This window comes from Leptonotus elevatus, chromosome 9 (assembly GCF_054856555.1).
Source record: "Leptonotus elevatus isolate MCC_2025b chromosome 9, RoL_Lele_1.0, whole genome shotgun sequence".
NCBI classification, from domain to species: Eukaryota; Metazoa; Chordata; class Actinopteri; order Syngnathiformes; family Syngnathidae; genus Leptonotus; species Leptonotus elevatus.
In genome coordinates, this window is record NC_141247.1 from 26,365,310 (window position 1) to 26,381,537 (window position 16,228).

At 53.5% G+C, this 16,228-nt stretch overlaps 2 protein-coding genes across 16 annotated transcripts in view; both read left to right on the forward strand.

The window, feature by feature from the left end:
• The first annotated feature begins 746 nt into the window (after positions 1–746).
• smpd4 (sphingomyelin phosphodiesterase 4) lies at positions 747–9,860 on the forward strand. 4 transcript variants are annotated; one of them, XM_086085214.1, is made up of 20 exons: positions 747–882; positions 1,496–1,573; positions 1,658–1,744; positions 2,295–2,431; positions 2,540–2,615; positions 2,716–2,824; positions 2,892–2,944; positions 3,824–3,981; positions 4,064–4,196; positions 4,267–4,338; positions 5,766–5,855; positions 6,607–6,764; positions 7,714–7,804; positions 7,870–7,976; positions 8,046–8,209; positions 8,379–8,584; positions 8,652–8,879; positions 9,031–9,162; positions 9,230–9,358; positions 9,447–9,860. In XM_086085214.1, exons 2-20 carry the CDS (start codon positions 1,535–1,537, stop codon positions 9,765–9,767), a joined length of 2,490 nt encoding a protein of 829 aa, XP_085941340.1. In that variant the 5' UTR covers positions 747–882; positions 1,496–1,534; the 3' UTR covers positions 9,768–9,860. The 4 variants fall into 4 exon arrangements, with proteins under 4 accessions (XP_085941340.1, XP_085941339.1, XP_085941343.1 ...); XM_086085213.1 differs by having other exon boundaries at positions 7,870–8,209; XM_086085217.1 differs by lacking the exon at positions 5,766–5,855.
• A 328-nt stretch (positions 9,861–10,188) lies between these two features.
• The window catches only part of LOC147169038 (dedicator of cytokinesis protein 3-like), a 28,178-nt gene continuing 22,138 nt past the window's right edge, over positions 10,189–16,228 (forward strand). For 3 of the 12 annotated variants that reach the window (XM_086085212.1, XM_086085200.1, XM_086085202.1), the window contains exons 1-13: positions 10,194–10,578; positions 12,986–13,069; positions 13,150–13,190; positions 13,273–13,328; positions 13,689–13,788; positions 14,075–14,253; positions 14,338–14,422; positions 14,498–14,536; positions 15,249–15,412; positions 15,497–15,578; positions 15,694–15,754; positions 15,818–15,965; positions 16,057–16,145. In XM_086085212.1, coding sequence (XP_085941338.1) covers positions 10,542–10,578; positions 12,986–13,069; positions 13,150–13,190; positions 13,273–13,328; positions 13,689–13,788; positions 14,075–14,253; positions 14,338–14,422; positions 14,498–14,536; positions 15,249–15,412; positions 15,497–15,578; positions 15,694–15,754; positions 15,818–15,965; positions 16,057–16,145 — 1,165 coding nt within the window. In that variant the 5' untranslated portion in view covers positions 10,194–10,541. Of the gene's footprint in view, positions 10,579–12,985; positions 13,070–13,149; positions 13,191–13,272; positions 13,329–13,688; positions 13,789–14,074; positions 14,254–14,337; positions 14,423–14,497; positions 14,537–15,248; positions 15,413–15,496; positions 15,579–15,693; positions 15,755–15,817; positions 15,966–16,056; positions 16,146–16,228 lie in introns of all 12 variants that reach the window. The other 9 variants (XM_086085211.1, XM_086085209.1, XM_086085204.1 and 6 more) reach the window with 6 other exon arrangements.

Here is a 16,228-nt window from a genome sequence, read left to right on the forward strand (position 1 = left end):
TGAACATAAAATGGGCAAAGGACAAAAAGGGACCAAAATAAGATGAGACATTTGACACTAATAATTAAGGCACATTTCCCAAACAACGCAGTTAATCCAGTAATATTAAGGCAGCTAAGACTGTACTTCCTGCGAGCACTCTTATGTCGAAACCTATTCTCACCACTTCTTGTGCAACTAATTAGCTAAGTGACGCTAACTTGAAGACAGTAATGCTAATCCCTCCATTTTGCAATCGTATAGGAGGCTTTTCCATTATGCTTTGTTTCCTTGACTCGTAACACTTGTGACTTTGTTACAACTCTTTAACTGTTATTTTTGTACAGACAGGGTGCAATATAGATACAGACTAGTGTTATTGTTTCTATTCGTGTATTAGTGTAAGGATTCCAGCATGCACATTGTGTTGCATCTGGCTCCCCACAAGTTCGTACTGTTACGACAACAGTTACGACTAAGATTTCACAGGTAAAAAAATAAATAAAATACATTAAAAAAAAGAAAGGTCTTTAAAAATGATCTATATTAAGAGAACACGTTTTGGCATTGACAAAAAAAGAAACCTCATGAAAATCGACCGACGAGCAAGTTAAAATGATTTAATATATAAACATCCATGCATTACCTTGGATGAGAATGTCGCCCCCGGCAACATGGCCGCCACGGAGGCACGTCAGTTAGCTGGGATGCTACAGCGCGCTGTGCATCCTCCGTTGGAAAGGGGGCGCTAATGCACCCCAGCCTCATTTGCTACTGCAGTAAAGAAGGCGAGAGAATACAGTCTTGAATGCTGTGGGAAAGTGTTGCGTGACTTGAAAACTCCAAAAGAAAAAAAAAGAAAACTTTTCCCAACCTTTTCTCGTCTGCGAAGGCGTACACAAGGTCAGTTAACCTTTTGCTGATCGTATCAATTCTGAGTTTATTTAGTCGTGTTATTTGTGCTCGTCAAGCTAGCTAGCCCGGTGTCGGATGCTAACCACTGGTAGCGAAGCTACTTTGTTGACTTGAAATAATAATAATAATAATAATAATCGACTTTATTGGGAACGCAAGTTACATTTATAACACGAATAGAGTTGGGCGGGTGAAGCTTGATGAACCCTTGAGGCTTTTATTGTAATTGTGCGGAAACATTTGGAGCTTTGGCGCTTGAGTGAAAGCAACACAAGGGACATCTAGTGGACGAAAGAGTAAAAGCAGCCTATGCCGCTACTGTAAAGAGTGAAACATTCACTCTCTCTTTCCTCCAACGCTTTGAGCGAATGCGTGTGGATTATCCGAGGTCAAAGTAACTTTTCCTGGCCAGCACCAGAGGTTCGACCGATTTGGAAGGCGTTCTCTGGCTGGAGTTTGCGTGCGTGGCATTCTCCCACCTTACAAAACATGTTTGGCACGGTAGCTTCATTCCGGACTCTGGCGTCCAGTTCGGGTTTGCCTCAGCCTTCCCTGACACGGACCCACCGGCGACCACTCATTGTTTGCGTGATCTTCTCAGGAGACTTCGGAAGGCGAATCGAGCCGCCGCCGCTGCTTGATGGCAGCTCCAAGCTTCCAACATCCCGGCTTCCTGCTGGTGAGTAGCAAGTGCGTCCCGACTGATTGACAGCTTGTTTGATGGATTGACTGGAAGTAGTGAAGGCGTGCGTGCCGCTTTCAGGCAAACCTTAAAGTGGACTCACCCAGCAAAACTTTGACCCAACGATGCCAGGATCTCGTCAAGATCATCGACGACTATCACGCCAAGGTACAAACGCAATAACACACGCGAGCGAGCGAGCGACTGTGACATCAACAAGTGCAGCGAAGCCGTCACAAGCTCACCGGTTAGCTGATTGGTTTGTCCGTTTTTTGGGGGCCGTTGGCAAAGAAAAACCTCAGCTCCAGACCAAAGCAAAGAAAGTTTGACTTTGGTGATGTCGCCGCGTCACGGAACGACGCCGAGGATCAGTTGTGGCGTTTTTCGTCTCGCCTGCACTCGATGGAATGCGACGCCATGACACCAAATGGAACACGCTTGCTGCCAACACACGCCTTCAAGTCACATGGCAGCGTTTATTTGGGCATTTTCACTTGGCAGCGCTTTAGTTGTTAGTTGCTGCGTGTTGACGGATTGTTAGGCGGGGAAACGCTTTGAAATCCCAAATCCGGATTAGTGGACTTTGCAGCCGCGTGTCCTTCGGTCCGCGCTGTCCCACGAAAAGATGGAAGAATCCATCGTTGATGAACGTGGGAGGGAGGGAGGGGTGAGCTCACTTGTGTGTTTGCACTTTTGACTGTCTTGCCGGTCGCGACAGGAGCTGCACGCCATTTTCTCGTGGCTGGTGGAGAGCGTCTTCGGAAGTCTGGACGGCGTCCTGGGAGGATGGAACCTTCGCCTTCTCCATTCACGATGTGCCGACTTTGCGCTGGTGGTGGACTTCCTCAAGCCCAGGTGACCGGCCGCATGCGCACTTGTCGCTCGCTCGCCCGCCCGCTCGCTCGCTCGCTCGCTCGCTCGCTCTTGCGTGACCGAGAGCCTGCGCTTGTCTTCCTTCCTCAGTGGGCCCATGATGAAACTGGTCTACAAACTTCAAGCAGAAGAATACAAATATGAAGTTCCCGTCAATTATCTGCCGGTAAGACCGCCCGCCGCCGCCGCCGCCGCCGCCGCCTCGTCGTCCGCTGGATTTGTTGTGAATGGATTTGCGCAAGGCGGCTGTCCGTTTGCATCCGCAGGCGCCCGTCAAGACGTCCATCCAGGAAGGCGTCCTTCCCGACTGTCCGCTCTTTCACAACCGGCCGCATTTTCCCGTGTCCGGCATGCTGACGCTCAACATGGCGCTGAGTATCCTTCACGCTTTACTCGCCCAACGTTCACGCGCCTGCGCCACTTTTTCCTCAATCTTGTGCAGATCCCTTTGAGTTCTTCATCTTCTCCTTTGCGTCCTGCCTCATTACGCCGAAGGTGAGAGATGAAACAATAGTTTGGACATTTCATGACACTTTATTTTGATTTCGTTTTGGGTTTTAAAGGGACTTTGTTTATATAAGTGCGATCCATTTAATGTCGGAGCAGTTTTTGTTTTGTTTTAATGCATTTTTTTTTTTCGGTTTTAGATTTCATTATCGTTAGTAATAGTTGTTGTTTCTTGTGTGCAAGATAAAAAAATGTCATGTGTAGTAAAGAAATTCTTCAAAAATATTATTTGGAAAATTCCGTTGAAAAATTAAGACAAAGCGCATTCATCAATGCAGACGGACAGACTTTGAATGACAATAACGGCTGTCGGCTGCTGTTGGAAGTCTGAAAGGTCGCAAGTTGTCGCTCTTCAGCCCTCGTTTGCCAAATTGCCAACTTCCAAAGTGCGTTTGGATCCACAATTCGTGCTGACAAGTTTGAATTGCGCTCGTGAGCGACAGCGTCGCATTTGCGACTGAGCGCCGCCGCTCCGAGCGCGGCCGCCGCTCCGAGCGCGGCCGCCGCTCCGAGCGCGGCCGCCGCTCCGAGCGCGGCCGGCGCTCCGAGCGCGGCGGCACCTGGTGGCGCTTTCCCATTGGCTTCCGCCAGGTGACGTGGCTTGGGGGCGACACCCGGCAAAAGGTGGCACAACTCCCGGACCGGGGTTGGACCTTTTGTCTTGCGGCTGATGGCTGTGCTGCGATAGCCAAATCAATACGTTTGCCGTCAATCAATCGTGAATGAAATCGTTAACAATGACCAAAACAGAGGACGTTTTTGCTCAAAGTTGTACTTTTGTTTTGTAACTCGAAAAGGTCTTTTCAGCCAGTTTTTGATTTCTTTTCAAAAAAGTGTTTTGTGTGACGAGCTTGTCTGACGTTGCAGAACTTCCCTGCGGGCCAACACGGCGGCGGCGGCGCCGCTGACAGTGCCTACTTTGTGCTGGTGGACATGTACCTCAAGTACTTCCTGCCTACCCAAGGAAGCGTGCCCCCTTCCCCCTTTTCCGACAACAGGGGCTCCGTCAGCGCAGCTGCTCCCAGGTATGTGCGCGGCCGGCCAGCCGGCGCCCGCTCCGGTCCGATGGGCGGCCAATGTCACGCGGTCTCCTGGACGTGCGCGCAGGTCGTCCAACCTGTCGCTGGCGGGTCACGGCCTCCACAGCCCCAGTCTGCTCAAGCATCACATCTTCCATCAGCCGTCCGTCAACGCCGACCCCGCCGCCCAGGAAATCTGGAGGTCGGAAACGCTGCTGCAGGTGCGTCGCCTTCCTTGGCCGCTAACCGGCAAAAGGGAGCCTTTCCGACGTCTGTTGGCGTGTGCGGCAGATGTTCGTGGAGGTGTGGCTGCATCACTACTCTTTGGAGATGTACCAGAAGCTTCAGTCGCCTCAGGTCAAGGTAAGCGTAGCCAACGCGCGCCGGATCCTGCGCGCCACATTGCGAGCAGAACAGCCGTCGACCGACCGACCGACCGACCGACCGTCCGTCCTCGCTCGCACTCACCGGCGCCGCTTTCAAAGCAGCTTGAGGTGCACCAAAGTCCACTCCTCGCTTTGATTTCGGTTGTGCATGTGTGCGCGTGTGCATGTGTGTGCGCGCGTGCATGTGTGTGCGCGCCTCGCTCTCTCTGACTCCATTGTGCGCGTGTTGCCGATGTCGCGGCGCCACGCCAGAACGGATGGCGAGGAGGTGGCGGGAGCGCGGGCTGCTCGACATTCCCGCCTCCTGCCGACGTTTCCGTCCAGTCGCTTTGTTTACCCTCGCGCTGTCTTGTGGAGGTCAAAGGTCAGCCTCAAGTCACACGGAGCGCCAATTGAAAAGTGCAGGATTCTTTTCCACATTTTCAGCGATAGAACGATTAGTTTTTTTCCTCAGGGCCGATACTGATAACTAGTAATCAAGGAAACGGATGTTTGGAGCGAATAATCATTTTCACTAAAAAGACAAATATTGGCATCCAAACCCACAAACTCCCAACAATTATAATTGTTGAAATATTTTTCAGCATAATGTTGCTGGAGGCTTTTTTTAATTTTTATTTGTACATTGTTTAAAAATAGTAAGTCAAGGTTCACGGCATGCCTTCCACAATTAAATGCAAACTGGAACTATTTTCCACACGTTCCCAAATATCTGAATTGTGAACTTTTCACTTATTTTGCTTTTAATTTCTTTAAAGAGTTGGACAGCGTCTCTCAAAAAGTGAACAGTGAAAATATCAATCAATAGTTCCCTATCAAGTCAGCACAGTTTGAAATGGATCTCTTATCGGCTTTTTTGCCGATATTGCTCCAAATGCCGAACACGGGCTCCGAGATTCTGAACTTGAAAATTGCAATTGTTTGTCAAAATGGACCGTTTTAGGCGCAAGGGCCAAAATGGCCCGGGGACGCCGTGTGGCTGGTTGCCATGGCAACGTGTTGATTGACAGTCCGAGTGCACTTGTGAAGGTTGACCTTTTCCGTGAAACGAAACGTGTCCTCATTGTGCTCCGTCTCATTGTAGTGAAAGAAAGCCAAGAGATGAGGAGGCTTGTCAATGCGCAGGCGCACACAAACGCTCCATTGATTTGTCGTCCCTGCTTGTGTTTTGGCTGAAGAAGAAGAAGAAGAAGATGATCAATATTTGACCGTTGTCTCTTTTGTTCCTCCTCATTGTGATGTTTAAAAAAAAACCTAAATCTGTTGGTTTCTTCTTCTTCTTCAACTCTGACCTATTGACTGATGCGCCTCCTCTTCCTTCCCCTCTGCCTGCCCTTTGTGCTGTCCTCCTCGTCCCCTCCTCGTCCCCTCCTCCCCTCCCCCTGGTGGGTTACGGGTCAACAGCTGGCGCTGCTCCAGTACCGCCTGAGTATGTCCAGCATGCCGTGCCAACCGCACATCCCACCAGGCTCAGGGAGCCTCCACACCTACCAAGTACTTGAACCTTCTCGCTCGCTCGCACGTACAGCCGCCCGCTCGCCCGCCGCGCCGTTGTCGCCCCCGGTCCCACTCAAGCAGTCTTGAGGGAGACCTGCAGGTCCCCCTCAAGACTGCTTCTTGGATGGACAGCTGGCACATGCTCAAGGTGCTTCCTTGCCGTTGGACCTCCAGCTCCTCCCACCAAATCCTCGTGATGCGACAAGCGATGCCCGCTTTGTTTGGCTTGCTAATTGAGTGGGCTGCTGTTGTGCGTGCGTGCGTGCGTATGTGCGTGCGCGTGTGCGTGTGCGTGTGTGAAGCAAATGCTAAGCAAATGCTAAGCAAATGCTAAGCAAACGCTAAGCAAACGCTAAGCAAACGCTAAGCAAACGCTAAGCTAATGCTAAGCTAATGCTAAGCTGATGCTAAGCTGATGCTAAGCTAATGCTAAGCTAATGCTAAGCAACTGTGCCTTCCAGTAAGTTGAAGTCCACTTGTGCTTTTTGCGTTTGCTGGCATTTGAGCTTGCGAGACGCCGAGTGCTGAGGTCCCGCCTCCCCAATGGCGTTTCAACTTTGGAGTTTCCCACCAGCCGGCCTGCCCCCCCCCCCCCCCCCCGCGTGGCAGGGGGGAGGTCGTAGGATTCGGATTGCGTGGGACCTCGGTTTGCCGCCGCGCTGCACGGCCTCTGCTGCTGGTGACGCGTGGGCGGGCGTGGGTGGGCGTGGCCTCGCGCCGCTTGACTTTTGCTGCGCTTGTGTTGCAGGAACCCTTCAGCCCCAGCGAGGAGCACGTCCTGGCCGTGCGTCTGTTGGTCAAACATCTGCACGCCTTCTCCAACAGCCTGAAGCCAGAGCAGCCGTCGCCCTCCCCCGCCCACTCGCACGTCCACGCCCACGCCAGCCCCCTGGAGGAATTTAAGAGGTCATGCGCGTCGACATCAAAGGGTTTTGGGAGGCGGCAAATTAGTGGCAAGCGCGTCTTGGCTGGCGACGTTCAACGATCAAAGGTTGACGGTTGGGGGGGGGGGGGGGTCTCGTTGTGTGAGGTCTACCAATGATGCTGTCAGAAATGCAACCGGCGCGCTTGTAAAATGAGGCTCGGCTTGTCGTGTTTGGAGGAAACGCCAAGGCTGGAAAGAAGCGCGTCCACGTTTTTCGTTTGCGACCCCAACGTCAGACAAAAGCAGCGTCAGTCGCAAATGAACGGCGAGCGTCCTCGTCACTTCCTTCAAAGAGCCCGCGCGTGATTGATCGGTTGCCATCTGAGCACAAGGAGGGACGGGGGACGGGGGGGGACGCGACAGAACGTGCCTGTCAGCGAGGGAAAAATGAACAAAACGTCGTGTGATCGCCACGAAAGCTCTCGGATGAAGGCGCACGCGCGCGTCGCAATTTGGCAGCCGGAAATCGTCTCCAACGCAGCTGATTCGTTCGGGACAGAAGAGAACGCGTCACATGCTTTTGGATGACATATTTTCATTTACTTTGACTTGTTTGGCGTTATTTCACTTTGAAGTAGTTTAGCAGAAGGAAAATGTACTTGATACATCAAATAAAAGGAATATTTGACTTAATATATTATATTAACTTTTAAAAATGAATTGAGCTTGACTTGGAGACAACAAAATAAAGTTTGCTGCTTTGCGCAAAGTGAATTTAACAAACAAAAAGCATGACGTCGCCACGTTCATTGTTAAGAGCTTTGCTTCGGCCGCATGGGATTTATTTATAATTCAAAAAAGAAGCTCCTCAAAGTTGGAGTTGCTTCTGGAGCCGAGCTGCCGATGGTCCGAAGTGCTCGGCGAAGACGAAGAAGCCATTTTGATCCTTGCGGACGCTTGCAATGAACGACGTCTCAACTTGTCCCGCAGGGTTGTGCTGCAGCGTTTCGTGCAGCAGAAGCTGTTCCTGTTCCTGCAGCACTGCTTCGGCCACTGGCCTCTGGACGCCTCCTTCCGAGCGGTACGTCCGCGCGCCGGGGCCGCCCCGCTTGCCTTTGGCGCCCGCTGACGCCATTGTGCCGGCAGGTGCTGGAGACGTGGCTGAGCTTCGTGCAGCCGTGGAGGTACGCCGGCGACAAGGCGGCCAACCCGCCGGCGGACGACGGCGCGGGCACAAGCGATCCCGAGAGATGGTGGGTGACGCGATCGCTCGGTCCGCGGCCCGCGGCCCGCTCGATGCTAACTGCCGGCCAAACGGGCAGGGAGGCTTTTGTCCAGGAGAACCTGCTGGTCTACACCAAACTCTTCCAGGTCTTCCTCAACCGGGCCGTGCGCATGGACCTGGTCAACGCCAAGAACGCGCTGATGCTCTTCCGGGTGGCCAAAGTCTTCTCCCAGCCGCGCCTGGCAGACCTGATCCACAAGGGTGAGACCGAGCCACAAGCCACGCCCACTGCAGTTGCTGATGCAGCCCGCGTGCTTGACACTCAGTTCAACGCCATCGCATTCCATCATCTCATCCGATGCCATTTTGCTTTTGAGTCCATCCGTTTTCCGTCTCGCGTGCCGGGAAAGTAAAGCAGGCGTTTTTGCAGGCGAGCAGCTGTTCCTGGAGCCGGAGCTGGTCCCGCATCACCGGCAGCCGCGGGGCTACCTGACGCCCGGCCAGGGAGGCAGCTTCCTGTCGTCACGGCAACGCAGCGCCACCGACGCAGTCTTCCGGGTCAAGAGTCACGTGTACGCCTTGGAAGGCCAGGACTGCCAGTACAAGCAGATGTTCGGCTCGGAGCTGCGAGCCGCGGTCAGCCGCCGTCCCGTCCGTGCCGCCGCCGCTTTGCTTCCGGAGGGTGACCCGAGTCTTCTGTCAGGTGGTGAAGCTGGTCCAGATCGTGGCGCAAGCCAGACAGACGGCCAAACGCATCTCGGACCGCTCCGGCCAAGCGGCGGCCGGCAAGTCTTTCCTGTGGCGGTGGGCGGCGCCTTCCTCGGATCCCGCCAACGGACTTTGCGGCGTGGAGCCGGACGAGAGCGAGTGTCTGAGGAAGACGCACGAGTTCCTGGACAGGGCGCTGGAGAACCTGTGCGTCGTCTTCAAGGTCCGTCCAAAGATCCGAGCTGGGCTCAGGTGGTGCCTGTTGCGGGCCCACGTGCCCTTTTGCAAGCAGACGGGTGTTGAAGGAGGAGCCGCCGCCGCCGCCGCCGCCGCCGCCGCCGGCCTCAAGCCCCGTTTGTTGTCTTGTCTTGCAGCTGAACCAGGGTCAGCTGACGCAGCTCATGGCCAACGTGACGTCGCGTGAGGACGATGGCGAGTCCAAGCGGCTGCCCGATTGCCTGGTGGGAGAGCGCGGCCTGGTTCTGACCGACTTGGGACGGATGCAGGTGCACACTTGAGCTCGTTAGTCACTTTTCTTCTCCTTATTTTATTGACCCTTGCGCTCTTGCGCAGATTGTCAACGGGCTGCGCAAGTTTGACCTTCAGTACCAAGGCGACCCCGAGCTGCAGCCAATCAGGAGCTACGAGAACGCACTGCTGGTCAGGTTCTTGTACCGGACGTCATCGCTGCTCAACGCCAAAGTAAAACCCGGCCCAAAGTCCAGCGTCCGCGTGGACGCCATTGCGCATCTTAACCGCTCGCTCGCTCGGCTGTGCTCTGCGTCCTCAGTTTGAAGGTCACATGAGCGAGCTGTGCTCGCGGACGGATTTGGCCGGCCGCCTGGCTCGTCGCTACCTGAGCGACCCCGAACCCGACGCGGTCCTGGCGAGGAGTCCTGCGTCGCCCGACTTGTGGGCCAGGAAGCGGCGAGTTGGCCTCAGCCTGCGCCCGCTGGCGAGCTACAGGACCCTCCTGCTGCTCGCCTTGGGCTATGTCGCCGGCGCCGTCTTGTCCTTCGGCCCCGTGGCCAGCACCCTCCTCATCCTCGTCGCCGTCTGCCTGCACGGAGTGGCTGCCACGCTGTGTGCCGAGAAATGGAAGACACGCTAGCGTGACTGATGCGCAACTTGCCGTCTTTCCGTCACGCCACCAGAAGCCGCAACGTTGTTCATCACAAAACACTCAATAAAATGCTGATTTCTCTTTTGGGCCTTTTTTTTCCTTAAGTTTTCCAAAACAGGAAGCCATTGAGAAGTATGCATCCATCTTGCGCTCATCCCGAGGGACGAGGCCCATTACGCGCTTGACTTCCTTTTTCCAGAGGCAGTTAAAAGATTTTACAATCTGAAATACTTCGCGCGTCTTACGTCATCCTCTTCACGTTCAAGCCAGCCTGCATTTGTTAAGGACATTGATGCAACTGTTTATTCCGATCCATTGAACACGTCGTTCTTAAGTTTAGAGGACGGTGTCGACCTCTGGTGGTCTGTTTTGGTGACGCGTCCCGCATCCTCCCAAAGATGGAATCCTTTGTCACATGCACGTGCGAGCGAACTCTTCGTCAGCTGGACACGAAATGGACGCGAGAAGGCACCAAAGTGAGCTTTCGTCCTTTTGTTTGGATTTCAGTGTCCGACGCTGGCGCGTGCTGCGCGCATGCGCAGAGGCCCGCCACCGATGATCCGCTTAAAAGCACGCGCGCGTTCACGTCGCCCATCTGACTGCGTGTTGATGAAGAGGAAGACGGCAGCTTGAAGAGGATGATGATGATTGGATGTGTCTTAATTACCGTTCATCGTTTTCTTTGACTTTTTGCGTGACGCCATCAGGTGACGTTTTCTGCTTCCCAGAAGGAAACGGTGACTGCGTGAGCTCTGTGACGTCATGTGGACGCTGACTGAGGACGAGAAGCTCGGAGTGGGTGAGTACGTCACGCACCAAAAAGTTAGTTCAATGGCAAAGCGAACAACGTGCAGTCTGACAAATAATCCACTGGGGAAGTTGAAGCCCAATTCCCAAAGCAAATTCCCAAAGCAAGACGCGAACCCGTAAATCAAACGAGCTCACGAGTTGCGTGAGTGAAATCGGAGGGCACGTCAAGTGGTCAAATCAGCCACGCGTCCGTCTTCCTCATTGCCGTGGTTGATGTTTGACGTCAGCGGCGGTGTTGTTGACGTCATTTATTTACGTGTTGCGATTGACAGCCTCAGGTCCAATTGATGACCCGCGCTCACGTTGACGGACCGTTTTTCTGCCCATCAAAGCAGCGAGAGCCGAGAGAGAGTCATGGAGGAGCACGAAGAAAAGAAGCTTTTCAAGGCCCCCAACGCGCGTGCGCGATCGCCCGCGGGGGTGCATGCAAATGAGGTTAGATTGCCTGCATGAAGGCTTGGGAAAGTTTTCAATTGGACTGAATCCGTAAAGAAATTGAATGAAGGCAACAATCGGCCAGCGAGTAAACAAAAGTTCGGCGTGCGTGCGTTGAATGCAGCAGGACGTTCCGCGGGCCTTTGGACTTCCGCCGTCCGTCTCCATGGCAACCGTCTCCCTCCCGATCGGCACATCCGATTCTCAGAAACAAAAGTGTGTTCAGTTGTGAGGTCGGAGGTCAGCGTGGGGTGTCTTGTTCCGTCGCAGTCATTATATACTTTCAAGTTTTCACATTTTTGGGATCATCAATATTTCACTTGCATGTTCTATGAACAACATGAATATTTCAAGCCGAATGTTTTTGATATCAATATTTCATGTGGAAATGTCCGCTTGGCTTGTGATGTCATGGACAACAAAATGGCCGCCAACTCACCATACTTTATTTTGTTGTTGTTTATTATCATTTTACTCTTAATTAAGTGAAGTAATATTTAATGACATATATGAATGATCCCTTGCTGACTTGTGACCAGCGTTTACGTTGATTTCTATTTGCAACTTGTTTGTCTGCAACATCACTGCTTGTGTGTGTGTGTGTGCGCGCGCGCGCGCGTGTGTGCGTGTCCAGATGGTCAGACGCCCTGAAAGTAGAGCACTGGGCTAAGCCACTTGAACACACATTGATCGTGTGTATGCTTGTTTGCACGCGCGTGTGCGTGCACGGCATCCGTCCATCACTGGGCGTGGGCGCGTGCGCGTGCGCGTCGCGGCTTGTCCAAAGTCAAAAAATGATTTGACGGAATGTCGACAGCAACATCTTCATTTTGTTCTCGATGAAAGAAGGACTTGAGCGCTTGCTGCAAGCGAGCACGCGGACACTCGCGTGCACACGCACACGCGCACACTTATCCAGGTCAGTAAGTTGATGTGATTAAATTTTTTGAACAGTCGCCTGAAGCTCTCGCTTGCTGGCTTTTCCTCCCTTCTGAACAGCTTGTGAGCAGGAAGGTTTGTTGTTGTTGTTGCTTTGACACCAAACATGTAAAGTCAAATCCATTTTGCGTCTTCGTCGGCTTTCATCTCGCTTTTGTCCAAAAATTGAAACTCATCCTTACACTCCAAATATTCTGTGCACGCACGCACACACGTGATCACACTCTGCTTCCTTTTAGTTGTTGTTGTTATGGGATCACGCATCTTCAACAGCCCACAGTGTGTGTGTGTTACATGTAACCCCCCCCCCCCCCCCCAATGAAGTGGCTGCAGACAGAACTGCTTTTTTCTTGCAACATCTCTCTCTGACCCAAATGGAAAAGACAAAACACGTCATCACCCCCACCCCCCTCCCCTCCCCTCCTCCCAATCGTCATCGTCATCGTCATCGTCATCGTCATCATCACGCATCTCAGAGCCTCTGCTGGACAACCGCGTCTCAGAGTCCAAAACAAAGCCTGCAGCGTGTTTGTAATGCGGGATCAAAAAAGCAAAAAGGTTGAAATTTGCAAGCGAACACGTTGGCCGGCGCCAAAAGGGAGAGCGGAACCAGATTTCATTTTGCGCCTTGGCAAGTGCGAGGCAGACAAAGCAAACCGCTTGTCCATCGCGCTGCGCTGACAAAGCGGACAAAGCGGACAAAGCGGACAAAGTGAAAGGAGGCCAAAAGATGACAGCGAGCTGATGGAAGCCAGCCGGCCAACGGCCGAGTTGAGCGCCGTCCCGGGCAGCGGTGCCAGGTCGTGACTAGACTGGTCACCATGACTGGACGCGCAGTCAAAAAGGAACATGAACACCCCAAATCAAACAAAAACCCACAGAACCGAAACGTGACATGAATGAGAACCGAAACGTGACATGAATGAGATGAGCCCTCCGTGTCGCATACGCACGCGCATACGCACGCACGCGCGCACGCACGCGCTGGCTGTTGGTCAAACCGCCTTGCGTTTTGTGCGCAGCCATCTTCAGCTTCCGGAGCGGCGCCCCGCACACGCTGACGTTGGAGCTTGGCGAATGCGTTCACATCCTGGAGAAATGCCAAGGTAAGCATCCAGCAGGATTTTCATCTCCCGCCGTCGGTCGCGTTGCAAAAACGAACGCCCTTTCTCGCCTTTCCTCACAGGATGGTTCCGCGGATTCTCCAGCAGGAGGTCAAATGTCAAAGTAAGGACGCGAGGCCCGCCCTCGCTCGTATTCCCGCCGCGTCACTCGGCTTCCTTGGATCGTTCCATTTCTCTCCCTGCAGGGGATTTTCCCGTGCAGCTACATCCACGTGAAGAAATGCGCCGTCGCCAAGCAAGGGTGAGATCGCCACGGCAACCAAATCGAGTCGTGCCACGTCACCGCTTGCGCCGTCGTGCTGCTACTGCCGTCAAAAAAGTGCAACTTAGTTGCAAGTGCGAGCAGGAAGCAGGAAGAGGAAAAAAAAAAGCCCCTTTGCTTCTTTTGCACATCTTGGAAAAAGGCGACATCACGACCTGCGACGTCACGTGACGTCCACGTGACACATCGGCGTTTAACTTTTGTGTGCAAGTGGAAAAACAAACAAGTTGATGGCAAGCCTTGTTTGTTTGTTTGTTTGTTTGTTCGTTCGCTTGCCACTCGCATGCAACACAATTGACGGCTGTCGATAAATCAACGAATCCAAGTGTGTTTTTTCAGACCCGGCGAGGCGACAGCGGCGCCCGTTGAAGACGCGGTCGTGACCGAAGTGACGTCAACGCTTCGCGAATGGGCGTCCCTGTGGAAGCAACTCTACGTGGTGAGGGAGGGAGGAGCTTGTGGTTTTGCAAAATGTCCCAAGTTGACCCCAGTGGCAGTTTTAAGGGTGGCTACAAAAACGTCATGGGTTTGTCTTCCATCGTATCGCGGCCGACTTGACACCTCGTGACCCGCTTCATTCCCTTACACCATCGATAAATGCAGTCCAACAATTTAGATGGTTGCGTGTTTGAAACTGGGCCCCTCTGACCGCCCCCCCCCCAACACGCGCGTGTCACTCAGTTTTGTGTGTTAGGAAATGAAATTTGAGCGAATGTCCCCACCAGAGACACAAGGTGGACCTCTTCTTGCAAGTGGCTCACGTCATGTCCGAGCTGATGGAACTCAGGAGGCAGCTGGCGGCGGCGGCGGCGACGACGGCGCCGACGGCGGCGGCGCAGCTGCCCGAGCAACACAAACGAGACATCAAAAGACACGTGACCGCCAGACTGGACTGGGGAAACGAGTGAGGACGCACGCAAACGCGCACACACCCCATCATGCATGTTTCTCACCTGTGCGTGTGCGTGTGCGTGTGCGTGTGCGTCAGGCATTTGGGTTTGGACTTGGTGCCACGAAAAGACTTTGAGATGGTGGATGAAGATCAGGTCAGCGTCTCGGATCTTTACAAGATGGTGAGTTTGAAGCGGCGCCGGCCAGTTCAAAACTTTGTTTTGCTATTCACGGCCGCTTTCATTCTCGTTTGTCAGCATGTCAGCAGCAGAGGCAACATTCGGCACCACTCGCAGGTTGGTCGCACCTTCGTTAACAGATTCCAAAGTAGACTTCCAGCTTCGCGCCACAACATCCTCACAACGACATAGCAAAAGAGAACGGGTTCGCATCAATCACAAAAAAAGTCATGAAAACGTTAGGGTGAGAAAAACAAACCTGAAAGGACAAAAGCGCGTGAGCACCGAAGAGGCCAAAAAGAAAAAGGCGAGCAACAAGATGGCAAACGCGCAACGCGTCCAAAGCGGGAAGGCCGTCGACCCGGCGTGCGCTCCAGAACATCTCCTTCCTCATCTTCCTCATCTTCATCATCAAGCTTCGTCCGGGTGCGGGCGCTGAGGTCTTGACCGGGAGCATCCAGGTGCGCCGTCGTGCTCCACTTCCCGCCAGCAAGCACGCCACCTGCAGGACCAAAGAAAAAATGGCGCCATTGGCCAGAAATGAAACGCGGAGCCAAACATCAACAAAACGAAGCAAGAAGCCGTAAACACTGATGGCAAAAGTTGCCTTGGTTGGATCCACTTGAGCTTTATGCTGCCCTGCGATTGGCTGGCAACCCGTTGAGGGCGTACCCCGCCTACTGCCCGAAGCCAGCTGGGATAGGCTCCAGCAACCCGCCACCCTTGTCAGGACAAGTGCTTAAGAAAATGGATGGATGGCACTTGAGCTTTATGCAGAATTGACAAGCGCTCCAAAAACGATTGACGTCATGCTCTCTCGAACCCGCAGACCATCTCCAAGCCTCAAGAGGAGCACGGCGGGACCCTCCCGTGTCGAGGTCCGGTAGCGCACCACTTACTGCTCAACCTGAAGACTTTCACTTCCAACCACATCGGCGAGGACAGCGACGTCTTCTTCTGGCTCTACGACTTGCGGGAGGGAAAAAGCATCAGGTTGGTTTTTGGGGGGTCGGTCGGTCGGTCGGTCGGACGGACGGACGGACGAGAGTGAAGCTCGGCGTCCTGCTTGTCTTTCAGTGAAAAGTTTCTGGTGAGACTCAACAAAAACGGAGGGCCCAAGAATTCCGAGAAGGTGGACAAGCCGTGCGCTCTTTTCACGGTACGTTGGGTTGCAGCACTGCCCCCTGCTGGCAGCACTGCCCCCTGCTGGCAGCATCCTGATCACGCGCTTGCCTTGTCACAACGTGCGTGCGCGTGCTTGTGTGTTTTTGTAGGACTTGAGCAACAAAGATATGAAGAGAGATCTATACATCGTCTCACAGGTGATTCGCACAGGTAAGAACATTTGGGACTTTGTCACAGGAGGTCAAACACACGCACGCGCTGTGCTTGCGGCAGGGAGAATGTTGCTGAACGACCACAAAAAAGGTCCAGCGCACGTTCGGTACCGTCGCCCTTACGGCTGCGCAGTTCTCGCCATGAGTGACGTCCTGCAAACCATCTCCGAACTCAAAGTGGACAAAGACTTTGCGCTCAAAGTGTACACGTGAGTTTCGCTCTGCTTCTCGCGCGCGCACACACGCGCACACGCGCACACTAGGAGCAGACCTGAGTTGTCGTGAACGTTGAACCTTCAGGTGCAACAACGAGAGCGAATGGTACCAGATCCACGAGAACATCATGCGCAAGTCCAGCACCAAATACTCCGCGGCCGCCAACAACGCCGGTACGAAGATCGTCTGTGAATGTTGAGATGATTTGATGTGACTTGAGAGGAACTTGTCGAAGTCGCCGGTCGACGCGTGAAGG